General features: G+C 48.6%; 5 protein-coding genes across 5 annotated transcripts; 2 read left to right on the plus strand and 3 right to left on the minus strand.

The window, feature by feature from the left end:
- Positions 1 to 438: 438 nt before the first annotated feature.
- Positions 439 to 2,166, plus strand: ARB_06346 (uncharacterized protein; the record flags this gene model as incomplete). The annotated part of the gene is made up of 3 exons (XM_003015177.1): positions 439 to 631; positions 697 to 1,526; positions 1,588 to 2,166. 3 exons carry the CDS (start codon positions 439 to 441, stop codon positions 2,164 to 2,166), a joined length of 1,602 nt encoding a protein of 533 aa, XP_003015223.1.
- Positions 2,167 to 4,288: 2,122 nt separating this feature from the next.
- Positions 4,289 to 4,750, minus strand: ARB_06347 (uncharacterized protein; the record flags this gene model as incomplete). Its single annotated transcript, XM_003015178.1, has 1 exon — positions 4,289 to 4,750. The coding sequence occupies one exon, from the start codon at positions 4,748 to 4,750 to the stop codon at positions 4,289 to 4,291; it is 462 nt and encodes a 153-aa protein (XP_003015224.1).
- A 67-nt stretch (positions 4,751 to 4,817) lies between these two features.
- Positions 4,818 to 5,174, minus strand: ARB_06348 (uncharacterized protein; the record flags this gene model as incomplete). Its single annotated transcript, XM_003015179.1, has 1 exon — positions 4,818 to 5,174. One exon carries the CDS (start codon positions 5,172 to 5,174, stop codon positions 4,818 to 4,820), a length of 357 nt encoding a protein of 118 aa, XP_003015225.1.
- A 2,248-nt stretch (positions 5,175 to 7,422) lies between these two features.
- On the minus strand, positions 7,423 to 11,194 carry ARB_06349 (uncharacterized protein; the record flags this gene model as incomplete). The annotated part of the gene is made up of 4 exons (XM_003015180.1): positions 7,423 to 7,535; positions 7,687 to 9,140; positions 9,189 to 9,780; positions 9,958 to 11,194. The coding sequence occupies 4 exons, from the start codon at positions 11,192 to 11,194 to the stop codon at positions 7,423 to 7,425; spliced, it is 3,396 nt and encodes a 1,131-aa protein (XP_003015226.1).
- A 212-nt stretch (positions 11,195 to 11,406) lies between these two features.
- On the plus strand, positions 11,407 to 12,245 carry ARB_06350 (uncharacterized protein; the record flags this gene model as incomplete). Its single annotated transcript, XM_003015181.1, has 3 exons — positions 11,407 to 11,569; positions 11,708 to 12,066; positions 12,132 to 12,245. The coding sequence occupies 3 exons, from the start codon at positions 11,407 to 11,409 to the stop codon at positions 12,243 to 12,245; spliced, it is 636 nt and encodes a 211-aa protein (XP_003015227.1).
- Between the last annotated feature and the right edge of the window lie 297 nt (positions 12,246 to 12,542).

Raw genomic sequence — 12,542 nt, forward strand, 5'->3', positions numbered from 1 at the left:
GGTGATGTCTTGGCTCTGGAGTGAGTCCAAAGGTCCCCATTCACGATACAGTGTTCCTCAAGAGATACAGTAACGACCCCAAACATTGCGTCACATGGATATGACTTGATCACGGCGATTGCCGTTTCTTGGGATGTGATAGGTTACAGTGCATTGCATGTTCTTTGAGTTCTAGCAGCTGTCCGCTCCTGACTGGCATTTACCAGAGGCAAGGAACACCAAGCCATTCCACAGGGAGGATAAAGTGAAAGTTCAGAACTACCTTGAGGGTATTTGGGAAGAAAAGTTCGTATATGCAATTCGTTACTGGTTGTCGCCTCCATGAAGCAGTATATAATTCATCAGATCCGTCAGAGGGATTTGCTTTCAAGGATCATATTCCTTCCCTTTGACACCATCCTAACTTCCTGACCATTGTTGATTCAAGCCCATATAAAAATGGCGAACATAAACCCTCTCAATGTTTACTCCGGGCCGGACTCGATGAAAAAGTACTTCGACCCGGACTGCCAGCCACCGTTGCCTCTGGTCGAGATTCCACAGGAATTAAACCCGTTTTATGACGATGGCGTCCGCATATATGCAAAGATGATGTCCATGCATCCTGCCAACAATGTGAAAGCGATTCCAGGTAAGCCGCCAATACCCATGGTCCATACGGTATAATGCAGACGCTAAGGACGGTGGTTTCCATAGCTCTTAATCTCCTTGAGGCGGAAGTTGTCCCAGGGAAGACAAAGACCGTCATTGAGTACAGCTCTGGCTCAACAATCATTTCCATGGCGATGATTGCGAATGTGTTTCACGGCATCAATGATGTCAGAGCATTTTTGAGCAATAAAACCAGTGATGCGAAGATTAAGCTGATGCAGTTCTTCGGTCTCAACATCACTTTGTTCGGTGGTCCCTCACAACCAGAGCCACTGGATGATCGTGGTGGTATATTTGCTGCACAGACAATGGCCCTAGAGTCTGACCAAGTTATCAATCCGAATCAATATGACAATGACGGTAATTGGGGAGGCCACGTACGGTATACGGGACCCCAGATCTTCAAGCAACTCCCAGAAATCAACGTTTTATGTTCTGGTATGGGGACCAGCGGTACCATGACTGGGCTGGGAACATATTTCAAGAAGGTTAAGCCTTCTGTTTTGAGGGTGGGAGTCTGCACGGCACCGGGTGATCGTGTCCCGGGACCAAGGTCGTACGCGCTTATGTCTCCCATCCCCTTTCCATGGCAATCAGCAGTGGATGTCATCGAAGAAGTCGGATCTCCGGAATCGTTCTCATTATCCCTCAAGCTATGTCGACACGGGCTAGTGTGTGGTCCCTCAACAGGATTTAACCTTCAGGGTCTTTGCCAGCAGCTCCAAAAACGCAAGGATGCAGGGACATTACGCAGTCTTGCAGGTCCAGACGGAAAAATCCATTGCGTGTTTCTCTGTTGCGATTTGCCGTATCAGTACATACAGGAGTATTTTGATAAGTTGAAGCCAGAGGATTTCCACCCGATAAAGAACGAGGCAAGTTCCCTTTCAAGCCATTCCAAGTTAATCAGCAATAAGCTAACCATACGGGGTAAAGAATCTCCGCAAAGTCGACCTTTATCGCTATGATGAGACCTGGGAGAGTCATTTTGCAAAGATTCTTGCGGAATTTTATGAGAGGTTCCCTGCCAGTGGCCCTGTGTTTGGTATTGGGAAGGCAGAAGGGTTTGATGGCCTTAAGCTCAAACCAGACCACTCACGATGCGTAATCGACCTTCGAAAGCCAGCTGATTTCAAGCAGTGGCATCTGCCCCAAGCCATAAATGTTCCGCTTAATACCCTTGAAAAGAGCACCACGTCACCCTTTTCTGACTCTGCTGTTCTGGAGGCTCAATGGCTGGAGATTGAGGGTTGGTTCAGTCAGAGCGGGGAGAAGTCCGCCTTGCTGAAAGGACTGAAGGAGAATAACACTCGTGTTTTGCTAGTCTGTTACAGCGGAAACACATCGCGAGTGGCATGCAGTATCCTCCGAGCGAAGGGGATCGAGGCATGGTGCATCCGCGGTGGGTACAAGGCCCTGGCTGACCCCGAGTTGGCTCTGGTGGGGTTGCGTGACGCTGAGCCCAGCATCCCGAATGGCGTCCACCCCCAACTAAGACCCATCAGGATCAACTAAAAGAGCTAAAGTGTCAGAAACGATGTTATGACCATGGATTTTAAACGAACGTATGGGATAATGATGTTGATATTTGACCTTGACGTTGATTGTTGTTGGTGATGCCGAGGTTGACGCTGCGTCCAACGCCAAGCCCAGCGGAGGGGCTCAATCGCAGTCTGAGCGCCTGCCAAGCCCCAAAGAGAGTTATTTGCCAAGGCGGGCGCTGAGCCTATTTTTCCTCCCAAGGCGGTGTTAAGATTTTTTTACGATGTCCCAAGTTGTTAGATGTTTGATAGACAAGTTAACTAGTGTGCATTGTTTATATTGAAAACATATCTTGACCCAACTGTGAGCAGTCAACTAAAACTGCCATAACTAAAACTGCACCTGTTTCAAATGGGAACAAACGGAAACTTGCATCGTTTTCAGCCTCAAATATGCTCACCGCCCCAATAGCAAGGCCAAATGTTGATCTGCTGGTCCACAGGTGAGCTCCCTTGGCTCCGAAGCCAGATCTAGTGCTCCACAAGAGTGCTTCTATGCTCTTATACCGTGGCCATCGCATATAATATACTATTATTAGCCGCTCCAAGAAATAGATCTGTGGCTACAAGTGTACGCTTAAAATAACAAGTTAAGCGACATGGAAGTAACGAGCCGGACCATGCAACACCTAATGGCCTTGGCTACATCCATGTCGAAGTCGACAAGAGGTATGTATCAGACTATAAAGGGTAGGCATATCCCCATTACCCTCGGAGCCTGTACTTGCTTCAACTAACATTGGTGTAGTTTAACTATCACCATTGATTTATATCACCCGCAAAACATTTATCCTGACTAGTTAATCCTTTGTAAGTTACCACCACGAAGAGATCCGAGACGGCTTCAATGACTTCTTTTATTTTTCCGGATTCTAATAGGAGAGCCAGCTGCTGTCTTGATTTTGCCAGTGGCCGAGACTCAGTCCGGGTAACAATCCCTAACAATAGCGCCTGGAAATACTGGGAAGATTTGCTTAACCCACATTCCCCATCTGCGATGAGCTTACGTGCCTTAGCTGGTACTGCTTTCGTGGAAGTTCCACTGGTACTTCTCACAGAGGGCCGTCAGGGTGGGAAGAGCGTCTCATTTATCTCATTTAGTTCAATTACTTCTTCTCTTTGTTTCATAAACGATCCTATCGCTATCAGAAGGACCTTATAGTCAGCTATAAGGGAGAAGAATCCTTCCACAGAAATGGTTGCAGCGCCATCATCAACCGAGACCGCAGGGCTTTCCTCTCTTCAACGCCACACTACGCCCATTGTTATATCTTTTTCAAAGTTCCCACCCACTCGGTAAACAGATTATTTACCTAATGCTCGCCATTCAGTTGAGAACAATTTTCTATTTCAACGGGTTTTGGATGCATCATACGATAGCCCCGTTCCCTTGATGGTGGGAATGGTGACTGGCATGGAACCCTGTGTACCAGAGTGGGCATATGGGTTTAAAAAGCATATGCAAAAAGGACTTATCTATACAGTCCAGGGAATAAGTTACTGGATTGGAAGGCTACTTCTTGGATGAACGGCGGCTATCCGGAGTATACCTGCAAGCCAGCGGGCCAGGGCTCAGTGTGATATGGAATTGAATATTCACTGAGACCTGAGAATTTATGAGTGTTTTACACAACTTTCAAAAACCGGTTTGGTCAAGTTAATAACTACCTAAGCTTCCGCGTCACCAATGTTCAATCAGCTTTTCTAGAGATTATTGGGATTTAAAGTCAAGAAGAGCGTCACTCAGGTACCCATGACGACTGTTAAACAGTATAATCTCTATCGCAACTCGTATGCCGGACAACCCAGTAGTAGCCATCCCCACCGAGATTAATTCGAGAGTGTTAATTTAATAGTAATTGACAATGTGACAATAATCATATTGATAGATAACATGAGTTTCATATGTTCGTTTCTTCATTGAGAAACCATGATATATACATTAGGGTATATATAGCTCCACGTAAGGACATCTTTAGCTAACCTGCCTTATTCTCAATCCAGTCGATATATAGCCACCAGATATGTCAAAGGTAAAGCTTTTTCAAATATCTGGCGTCCTATAACGTCTATAACTATGGCAATAACGTTATGGCTCAGCGTCGTCTGTGGTGGACTAGGCGGCTGGGGCCAGTATCAGGGCTTTCTCCCAGATACTGCAGACATTCAACTGCAGTCCACCGAACATCTGGGGTACAAAGCATATGCTTTATTAGCTCTCCGAAATACCCATGAAAAGAGCTAGCTTCAGATAGCAGTTTCTCATAGTATTTGGCCTCTTGTGCCCGATCCCGACCACGGAAAAAGCACTGAGCTTCTTTCTTTGGAAATCGGCGGAGAAGGGAAAGGGCAGTTACCCCCAGAGACCAAATATCTGCTATATAAGAATACCTGCGGCCAAGGTATACTTCCACAGCAACGTGAGTTAACTGGCCACCATGTGTGGCTCCTTCTCTGCTGGTAACTGCCAGGCCAAAATCGGCAAGACAGACATGCAATGGTGATAATGACTTCAGCAATATATTGTCCTCCTTTATATCTCGATGGAATAAGGCCATTTCTTCGAGGTATCTGAGGGCCCTGAGGCATTGGTGAACAACTTCTAGGGCCTCTCGCGTAGAAAAGTTATAATTCTCCAGCGAGCCAAGGGGATGGTACGCCATAATCAAACAGTTTGGTCTTTGATTGAGATAGAAATGGCTGGTAACGTACTCGATAATATTCGGCTTGGATAATGTCAGTAGCAAGTTCAGGGGCCAGGATACAGAAGTTGACACTTACATGATGCAGCCTTTTGAGGATAGCAACCTCTCGTAGGAGAGCTTCTTGCGCTCCAGGGTCCACTGCTACCTTGCATGCAAATTTTTCCCTTGTAATCCGAGACTCAAAGAGGTAAACGGCGCCAAAAGAGCCATTTCCGAGCTTCTTGATCCATTTGAATTTTCTTTGGAACTCAGGAGATGTGTCTTTAGTGGGATCCATATTGATAGCACGTCGTATGTTAAACTGGCAGGGGTTTAGAAGTATATATGGACGTGTAGCTAATCCAAAGGAATCTTTGCTATACTGTGGTATTCCGAAGTAGTCGTATAAACAAGGGCCAACGAAGAGGAATTTATATAGATTTTATAGCCCGTCAAGCAAGTCCGATGACTTCCCATGGTGAACAGACAAGTGCCTGTGGACATTCATAGACGTTTTGGATTAGGACCTGCCGATCGTATATTTGCAAAGATTCCACTGCCCCGGCATATAGTCGATTCATTTTGAAGAATGTTCTCCAGCCACATATAGTGACCAAGGAGCGAGCGTTCAGAATATAAAAAGGGGGTGGCAGTATGGCATGGCTATATAAGGCCTTACTGATGTAGATGAAGGTATAAAGTCACGGAGATGAGGACCCATTGACTCCAATGCAGAGGCACTTGCATCATAGTTATATAGCTAAATGAAATGTATGAAAAGCAGAGCTGATTCATTATGGTTACGCTTGCTCTATTTTCAGCCATCACTCTCGATGTTTGTTAGGAGGGTTATCCGTTTGCTTCACCATGCCGTATGGGTATCGAAAATGTTCACTAAATGAGAAAACCATTTAATGTCATAAAATAGTTTGAGCAATCAAACTATGTATATGATCTTTGATTAGACGTTTTAAACCATCTATGTTCTATTGGAGCAGACAAGGAGTAAATTAATGGAAAAGCAACGCTGAAGTTGAAAAAGAGGCTGAATCAAATGCGTAAACTTTACCGCTTTTAGCAAGCGGTTGAAGCTAACCTTCCAGCCGAACCTTATTTGCTCTGTTTTTACTTTTTCTGATATCAAAAGTTTATCTTTGGGGGTTTTCTCCCTAGGGAATGCTGAATCAAAAGGATACAGTAGAAGTTTGCATTAATAAATGTAAAACGAAGTGCTCGGAATACATTTGTTATCATTTACAGTACAAAGTAATCTTGAGCTCTAAGTAAATTGCTTGTAGACTCAACAGACCCTATATGGATGCAAACAGATATTGGGTAGAATTCGCTTGCCAAACTGTACTGTTTATTCCGACACTGCCTCATGATTTGATCCCCTGGAATGCTAGCACAACAAACCACCACCTGGTCTGTATTATATAGCTGCTGCCATCTCCATAAATTAATGAATACCGGTCTCGAGAAAATAACATGACATCCTTTGCAGTCCAACAAATATGGCCAACGGCTCGAAAACCCCATCCCGAGAGGGATCCTCCTCCGAATCTCATGGATGCAAGGTAAAGCCTCTCAATTGGCGTAAGAAAAAATCTCCAAAGGACAAAAAAAAGTCAAAAGTTAAACCGACGATATCTGCTCCTGTCATGGTCGTGGACGCAGGACTCGCAGCCCAGCGAACAAGAGGGACCCTACCGATCCATCCTGCTACAGAAGATGAGCTGCCCAATCACCGGACGTTAAGAACCGACGGCCACCCATATGTACCCGCACTTAGAGAAACCGAGACGTCGACACAGGCTCCCTGGCACCATCCAGAGCCACTTTACAGTCGAGATGAATCGGCAAGTCACCCAAGCCTGGTTCGAACAAGAGATCATCCTCACATATATGAAGGGGAATCGTATGTGTGTTATTTATCCTTTATATTTGAGGGGTAAGAAATCAAATGCAATTAACACAGGGATATTAGGTATGAGAATAGTTGTGGTCCTATTCCTGAGGTTTACCATGCACCAAACAACAACTCGGCTTCCTCGACAGAAAGCTGGGAATATTGCAGCGAATACGATGAAAATATCCCAGCTATGCCTCGTCCAGCCCCGGTAACGATACACCGTCGTATGCCAGTTAGCGCTGATTTTGGACGTGAACCGAGACTAGCTGTCAACATCGTGCAGAACAACAGAAATGAATCTAGTCAAGCCTCCAGGGCTGTCCAAACTCATGAATTAGATAGCCAAGAAAGTTCGTCGGTTGGAGACTCTCAACGTATGGGTAAGTTGCACCCTCCCGGCACCATGGTGTCATTGGATTAACGTATTCGTTTAGAGGTGGTATATATCCATACGGATCCATTTATTTTGCTGGAGATAGGGGCCATTTCTGCCCTTCTTGCCTTGATTATTGCCTATTTTATTCACTTTTTCACTTGATGTCATGTACTTGTCGTTGGTTATTCCATCTTCATTCAATCAACGTCGTTTGAATCGCACACATGATATCAGTCAGGGATTATATTAGTTATCTAATTAGCTTGTAAATTCGCTGATATCGGGGTATCTCAGGTCGGCATTCTCTTCTAAAAAGGCCATCCATCTCTTGAGGAATGGTGACCCACTGCACAGATATAAGCACATAACCGCTAAAATGGTTAATTTGGATTTAATGCAAACCCACCTGCTAACAGTTTCTGAGTCTCCACAGATACACAGATGTCTTCTGGGACGGGTCATTGCAACTATCCTAGTCAGCACGGAGAAACTAAATGTTAAAGATGACCAAGGGCAACATACCATTCAACCTCCTTTTCTCTCCCAAGAATCCTACTTCATGGTCTGGATTACTCCTGACCAGACTTACCACAACTGCTTCCTTCTCACGGCCCTGGAAACCATCCACGCTACCAAGTTCAAGGGTAGGAAACTTCTCTTTCAGAAGTTGAGACAACAAAGCAACTTGTGCATTATAAGGCGTAATGACAGCAATGTCCTCTGGTCTGACACCAGCCGAAGCCAAATTCTCAACATGTCTCGCGACAACCGCCGCCTCCATGTCGTTACATTTGCTCTCAACAAGAAGAGACTTGGCGGATATACCATTTGAATCTGGGGATTTCTCGGGAAAGTCTCCACCCTGCGTGTCGTAGAACACCAAAGGTTCTCTGGTGTCATCTGTGTCCTCGACCTCATAGGGGAGGTCTTTGAGAAGCCTTTCCCTGACTGCATCGGCAGCAATGAGTTTAGACTCATATAGTTCGTCGGAAGGAAAGTCCATTATCTTCTGATGCATGCGGTATTGCGTGGTGAGCATCCTTTTTATCCCTGTGCCATGGAGAGAGAGTAGCCTATCAAACAGTGTTATTTCCAAGTTCCGCAGATCAAACGTATTGGAGAGCTCGTTAAAATGGAGGTCTTCCTTGTCCCATAATGCAGAGCCGGTCCGATCTGAATTGCTTGAGGACTTTGACTTTATTGTTGGAGGCAGTTGGAGATGATCTCCTGCCAATACAACTCTAGAAGCAGGGAGCAACGGAATCCAACATTGAGCTTCTCGTGCCTGGCTCGCTTCATCGATAAGCACGATGTCGAATTTCTGGTTCTTGAGTTGATGTCCTCCAGCTCCATGTAGTGTTCCGAGTACCACCTGGCTACCGGAGACGATATTGTCAACGCATTTCGATTCACGTTCTCTGAATTCTTTGCGAAGTTCTTTGAGATCACCGTAGATAGCTCGACGTTCTCTCCCGTTCCTAGTCTTGCGAATACTCGCTTGCTTTGAATCGATTTCCTTGCGGACATCCTTCACTATAGCAGCAGCTTCGGAAGTTTGAGAGAGCACCTCTAGTGAATGATCCAGGACAGAAGATAGTAGACGTGCTGGATGCCCTATGCGAACCAACGGTACCTTGTGTAAGGCAAGACGCTCGACTATATTGTCAACTGAGATATTTGACGGGCCACAGACTAAAACTCGCTTTTTACGTTGAACTAGCTGGCGAATGAGTTCAATGAGCGTGTGAGTCTTTCCTGTGCCCGGCGGTCCATGGATGAGCGCTATCTCTCTTGATGCCAGTGCAAAGCGAATTGCTTCTTTCTGGGAGTCGTTGAGTGACGGATCCATGAACTCCAGGGTACCAACGGATTCAAAATCCAAAGGTGAGGGCGTGGTATGCCCGAATAGCACTCGGATCAGCTGGGAATGCTCTGATTCCTGCATCTTCTCCAGCTTGGCCATCGTTTGGTTCATGCTGCACTGATGTCAGTATAACGCCAGCTGGACGTAGGTGGCCACTTACCGTCTATAGGTAACATCGTTCGCCAGCTTGACCCTATATTCAGTCAGTATAATTGTGATCGATATATAGGTAGATTTACCAAAGACGTACAGCCAGAGCTTGCGTCCCCAGAGCTCGTCGACGCCGTCTTCATCTTGCTTGCCTTTGCCTCGATCCCCAAAGGCGGCCCAGATGGATCTCTCACCAACACGAGTGACGACACCTTCAAGGCCTCTCTGACCCTTCTCGTCGTCTTGCCCGGCCTTGGATTTGGCCGTTGTTTTGCCAGAAGCAATCTCCTCGACGCGGACGATATCCCCCACCGTGATGCCATGGACACCTAACCGGGTATTATCCTCGTCCTTGCTGGCGCCCTTTGCACGCCCAGAGCCAGAGAGAGCAGTATCGAGGCCGAATTCTCCTACTTCTCGGCCTCCCATGCCTGTCCGGCAGTTGGTGAGTACCATGCCAGTGAGCGCATGGCCGGCATTCTGCAGAGCCCGTCGGGTTGAGGCCGATGCAGCTGCAGAGCTGGAGGACAGAGGAGAGGAAGCTATCTCGTCTTCATGCTCGGCCAGGAGAAGACGCTGCTGTATTTGTGCAAATTTAGACACTGATATAGGCATATTGATGTTGTTCTAAGATGCTTGATGGGATTTTGATGAAATGACTTGTTGATAGTTATTGATTACGATGGTAGTAGATAAATGATAAATAATCAAAATGGTATCTATAGCAAACAGCAAACAGTATTCTTACATCTACGCCTCGAGCTTGATATTTTTCTTACTATCCTCGACATCTTCCTGGATACTAAGCTTGATATTACTCTTGGTATCTTCGGCTTCGGGAAGATCAGCGTCCTTCTTGACGTCCGGTAGATCAATATCCTCCTCCTTGTCCACCCTGACATCAATCTTGCTCTCCCTGACTTCAGGAAAATCAACGTCTTCCTCCTTGTCTGCCTTGACCGGGCTTATTCTCTTTTTTGCGGCCCTTGACTTGCTCTTGATCTCTGCTATACACAGTCCCGTCCCGGAGAGGTCGCACTCGGCACACCGTCTGCCAACCGGCAGGCAGACCGTCTGTCCCAGGCCAACGAGCAGCTTGTTGATCTCATGCCACTTGTCCCTGGGCAGCCAGCTCTCGAGAGCCGCCCGTGTAGCCTCTGGGGTCTTGGTCTTGTTCCATCCCCATAGATTGGTGATGCGGTGGACATGCACGTCCACGCCGATGCCTTCATGCTTGCTCCACGCGGAGCTCATGCAGAGATACGCCATCTTGGGTCCCACACCAGGCAGACTTATCAGCCCCTCTACGGTCGACGGTATGTCTGAGTCGAACTGGTCTCGCAGGATCTCAGCGGTGGCCTTGATGTACCGTGTCTTGTTGTTATGGAACCCAACGGCCCTGATGAGCTCGTTCAGCCGCTCGGGAGACACGGCCAGCATGTTCTCGAGAGTCAGCGTGCTGGCAGTCTTCTGGTGATCGCGGTCCCAGACCTCTGCCACCGCATTGTTGCTCGTCTCGTCCGTGAGCTGGGTGTGCAGTCTTAGCATTGTGGCCGCCGTGACGGTGTCCTTGGTCTGGGAGGAGAGCATAAGCGCGATCAGCGTGTGGAACCGCCTGTCCCGGGGCGAGGACGACCGCCAGTACAGCTCTGAGCATCCCATCGTGTCGACGGGGGCCGTGGGATTGCGTTCTCGCATGCGCTTGACGGTCTCGTACATGGCCTGCCAGTTCGGAGGGCCCTTTATATCGACTCCCAGCTCCTCCTTGACGCCCTTCACGGCCTTGACATCGTTATCTTCGGCCTTGACAGCCCTGCCCGCCCTTGTAGATGCTCTCTTCCGCTTCCTCGTCGCCGTCAGCAGGTCTTCGATGTCTGTTGTAGGGGGCGACGAGAGGCCTGAACTCGCGTCCTCCTCCTTGACCGGTTCTTCTCCCCTCTTGACGGCGGCCCGTCTGCGTGAGGTCAAGCTCTCTGCCACCTTTGCTGCCTCCCGCGAGACCCTCGACGTCCGCATCCTGTCTTCTTCTTCGTCTCTTCGTCTTCAGCTGCTGCTGCTTGTTGTTTGTTTGCCGTGTCCATCTGTCTGCTGCCAGCTAAAGCCACCGCCCAGCCACAACCTCGGCATCTCGGAAGCCTCCAAAAAAGGACGAAACATCCAACGATAACGACGACGACGGCGACAACGAGCATTCTACAGCGATAGCTCGAGCAATCAAACAGGCGAAGATGACTGATATTCCGGCCTCGACGACGAAGCGGCTCCTGCGCGAGCTCAAGGAGTACTCAAAGGCGCCCAATGACGCCCTGCTGTCCCTCGCGCCCGTCAGCGACGACGACCTCCTGCACTGGGAGGCCGTCCTCAAGGGCGTCCCGGACTCCCCCTACGAAGGTACGGCATCGAATCTCTGCTCTACTGGCTGTTAAAAGCTGTCTGTACAACGGCTAACTGAGCGACTCGCTGGCTGCAGACGGCCTCTGGCTGCTGCGCATCGCGGTGCCGACGACGTATCCCATGCACCCGCCCAAGATCACCTTCGCAACGCCCATCTGCCATCCCAACATCTCCTTCTCGACCGGCGAGATCTGTCTGACGCTGCTCACGTCGGAGCACTGGTCGCCCGTCTACACCATCTCCAGCACCCTGTCGGCGATACACCAGCTGCTGACCGACCCCAGCCCGGACTCGCCGCTCAACGTCGACGTCGCGGCCCTGTTGCGAGACGGGGACCTGCTGGGCTGGACCCGGCTGGTGAAGTACTGGACGGCCACGGAGAGATGGAACAACGTCCAACAGCGACGGTAGAAAGCAGCAGTGTCAAATCTCTTTCTGCTGTCTCTCTAGTAACCAACGTTCATGTGTGCGTCTGTGTGCAGGCTGGCTGGCTGGTTCGTCCGTTTTCGCCCGCCGCTCGCATTCGGCCCATGGCGTACGGTGCTCGTCCTCCCCCCAGTCGCAGCGCCAGCAGCTCCTTGGGCACCGCCTGCAGGCCAGGCTGAAAAAAGAGGACAAAGACAGACTTTCGCTTCTTGACTGGCTGCTCGAGGCCATCTCCACGCTTGTCTAATAGGCTGGGGAACTCTAGCGAGCGGCCCGTCAGCTCACTAGTCGAGCCAAAAAATGTCCCAAGTCGCCTCCACTCCTAGCCAGTCCGTTGGAAAGGCTCCATCGTTTCTCTCTTTCTTTCTCTTTTCTTTATGTTTGTCTCCTTCGAAACACTCAAGCTGGCCCTCGACGTTGGGGCACCGTGACCGGGACTCTTTGGACAGGGGGCTTTTCGGGCTTGTGCAGCTGTGAATGGCGGATTAAATATATACAGAATCTAAACGGAAGATGCCTTGATCGTGATTGCATGTCGATATTC

Source organism: Trichophyton benhamiae, assembly GCF_000151125.1.
Source record: "Trichophyton benhamiae CBS 112371 chromosome Unknown contig01535.1, whole genome shotgun sequence".
NCBI classification, from domain to species: Eukaryota; Fungi; Ascomycota; class Eurotiomycetes; order Onygenales; family Arthrodermataceae; genus Trichophyton; species Trichophyton benhamiae.